At 65.2% G+C, this 2,086-nt stretch overlaps 1 protein-coding gene across 1 annotated transcript in view; it reads right to left on the bottom strand.

The window, feature by feature from the left end:
* Crtc1 (CREB regulated transcription coactivator 1) overlaps nt 1–2,086 on the bottom strand; it is a 25,595-nt gene that overhangs the window by 5,268 nt on the left and 18,241 nt on the right. Inside the window, exon 14 of the mRNA XM_033759398.1 lies at nt 107–412. Coding sequence (XP_033615289.1) covers nt 107–412 — 306 coding nt within the window. The remainder of the gene's footprint in view (nt 1–106; nt 413–2,086) is intronic.

Here is a 2,086-nt window from a genome sequence, read left to right as displayed (position 1 = left end):
GGAGCCAAGCAGAGCGCCGAGCAGAGTGCCTTGGGTGCAGGAGGCCTGGGCGCGGCCTGGCGAGCATCTGTGTGGGCACCGGCTAGCGGCCCAGGCACCCGCTCACCTGATGGGACAGAGCATTAGCCTGCCTGGCCGCCATCTGCTGCTCATAGTACGCGTCCCCAAACACGCTGCCCAGGGTGGAAGAGTGCTGCGAACAGAAGAGAGGCCCGCTGTGCCCGGCCGAGGCCCGCAGGGCTGGGACCCTGCTGGAAGCTGCCTGGACACCACAGGGTGACATCCGCGCCCACCTCGGGCCTGGAGTGCTTCCCACCAGCTGGCTCCTGGGAGCCTCTGCACCCCGACACTCCCTAGAGTGCTGCCTACCTCCCTCCCCTTCAGCCTGAGTATGGGAGACCCCACATCCAACCTAGGCAAAGTAGCCAGGAGGAACCAGGGTGTGGCTGAGACAGAAGTCCCCACAGGCATCCAGGATGGGGTCTGCTCTGGTGACCCCACACGGGCCTCCACGGAGAGGAGACGGCACAGGCCACACACGCGCAGACAGGACAGGCACAGAGCTGGCCGTAATTGGGCGAGCACAGGACAGGGTCAGGGGAGGCCCAGAGGTGGGACTGTGGGGACTCCCAGCCGCATGGGGATGGTGCCCGGCTGGGCCTCAGAAGACAGCCCAGGAAGGTGGGACACGGAGCCGGCGGGGTGCTAACCCTCCACCACCCCAGCTGCTCCAGGTGAAGGCAGGCCAGGACCTCCTCTGCTCGAGCGCCAGGCCTGGGCTCTGTCCTGGAAAGATCCCTTGTACCCGTGCCACCTGGAGCTTAAAGGCTGAGGCCCTGGTCTCAGAGTGGGGTGGCACAGCCGCCCTTGGGTTGGCAGGGCTGTGGGATGGTGGACGATCCATTCAACACCAAGAAAAAGCTAAAAAGGAGACTTGAAGGAAGGAAAAAGCAAAATGGCAAAAACCACATTTCCCTAAAATCCTGCTGCTGCAGGGCCAGGGTACAGCTCTGTGACAGAGTACTTCCCTGACACGCACAAGGTCCTCAGTTCCACCCCAGTACCCCAAAATCAAAACAAGCAGCCCCCCAACCTGAGCCAGGGTACCAGCTCCATAGGCAGGGGTGGCCCCATAAATGACCAAACCCCATCATCGGAGGCCCAGCCTGGCTGCGACAGATGCGGTGCCCAGCTGAGGCTGGGCCTGGGTTAAACAGGTGCATCCTGTGAGTCTTGGGCCAGCCAGGAAGCAGGTCTGGCCCCCAGCCCTGTGCCCTGCCTCCGACTGACCCTGTCTTCCACCTGCCTGGGCACCTGCTTCCTGAGCCTCAGGACAGACAGCACACACGATGGACATGGACGCCCTCGGCCACTAGGCAGCCAGCCAGCCACCACGGATCGCTCTCCGCAGAGGCGCCCACAGCCCCTGCCCTGCCCTGCCCTGTCCTGCCTGCCATGAGGGGGCGGGGGGTGCTCACCCAGGCGAGGACCTCCCACCCGCCTGGCTGGCGCCTCAGTCCTGCCCCGTGGCGCCACACACAGAGGCTGGATGCGTCACTCGGCACCGGGTGGGCCTGGGTGTGCAGATCCCAGGGACCCCACTGCCCTGCCCTCCCTACCCTGGGCTGCAGGCAGTGCGGGGTCCCAGGGACCCCCAAGGACTGGAGATAGAGCCGCTCAGAGGAGCTTCTTACTCTGAGGGCCACACCCTCCCAGGGGAAGGCAGGTGGCCACTGCTGGCGGACAACTCAAGTGGGACCCAAAAAGCAAGGGGCCCCCACACTCTCATGGGAGCTGGTGCTGACATCTGGGGAGTCCTGATGGCACAGGAGTCATCCCTGGGCCACTTGGCAGGGTGCCCGGGTGTGGTCGCCTGCACCCGCTGCCCGCGTCACTGATCTGAGAGAGAAGCCCTGCCACTCCCGGGCCGGTGCTCGCTCGGCAGAGACCACACAGGCACGACAGCGGCTCCCAGGGAACCGAACCGGGGGAGATAAACCCTCCCCACCTGAGCCCGGGCAGCCTGGTGGGTGATGACCAGTGGGGACGGAAGGACAGACGAATGGGAGGAGGCTGAGACGGCGGG

Source organism: Fukomys damarensis, unplaced genomic scaffold, assembly GCF_012274545.1.
Source record: "Fukomys damarensis isolate Sample0158 unplaced genomic scaffold, DMR_v1.0_HiC HiC_scaffold_37, whole genome shotgun sequence".
NCBI classification, from domain to species: Eukaryota; Metazoa; Chordata; class Mammalia; order Rodentia; family Bathyergidae; genus Fukomys; species Fukomys damarensis.
Note: the sequence above shows the minus strand (reverse complement) of the source record. Positions and strands in the feature narration are given on the sequence as shown.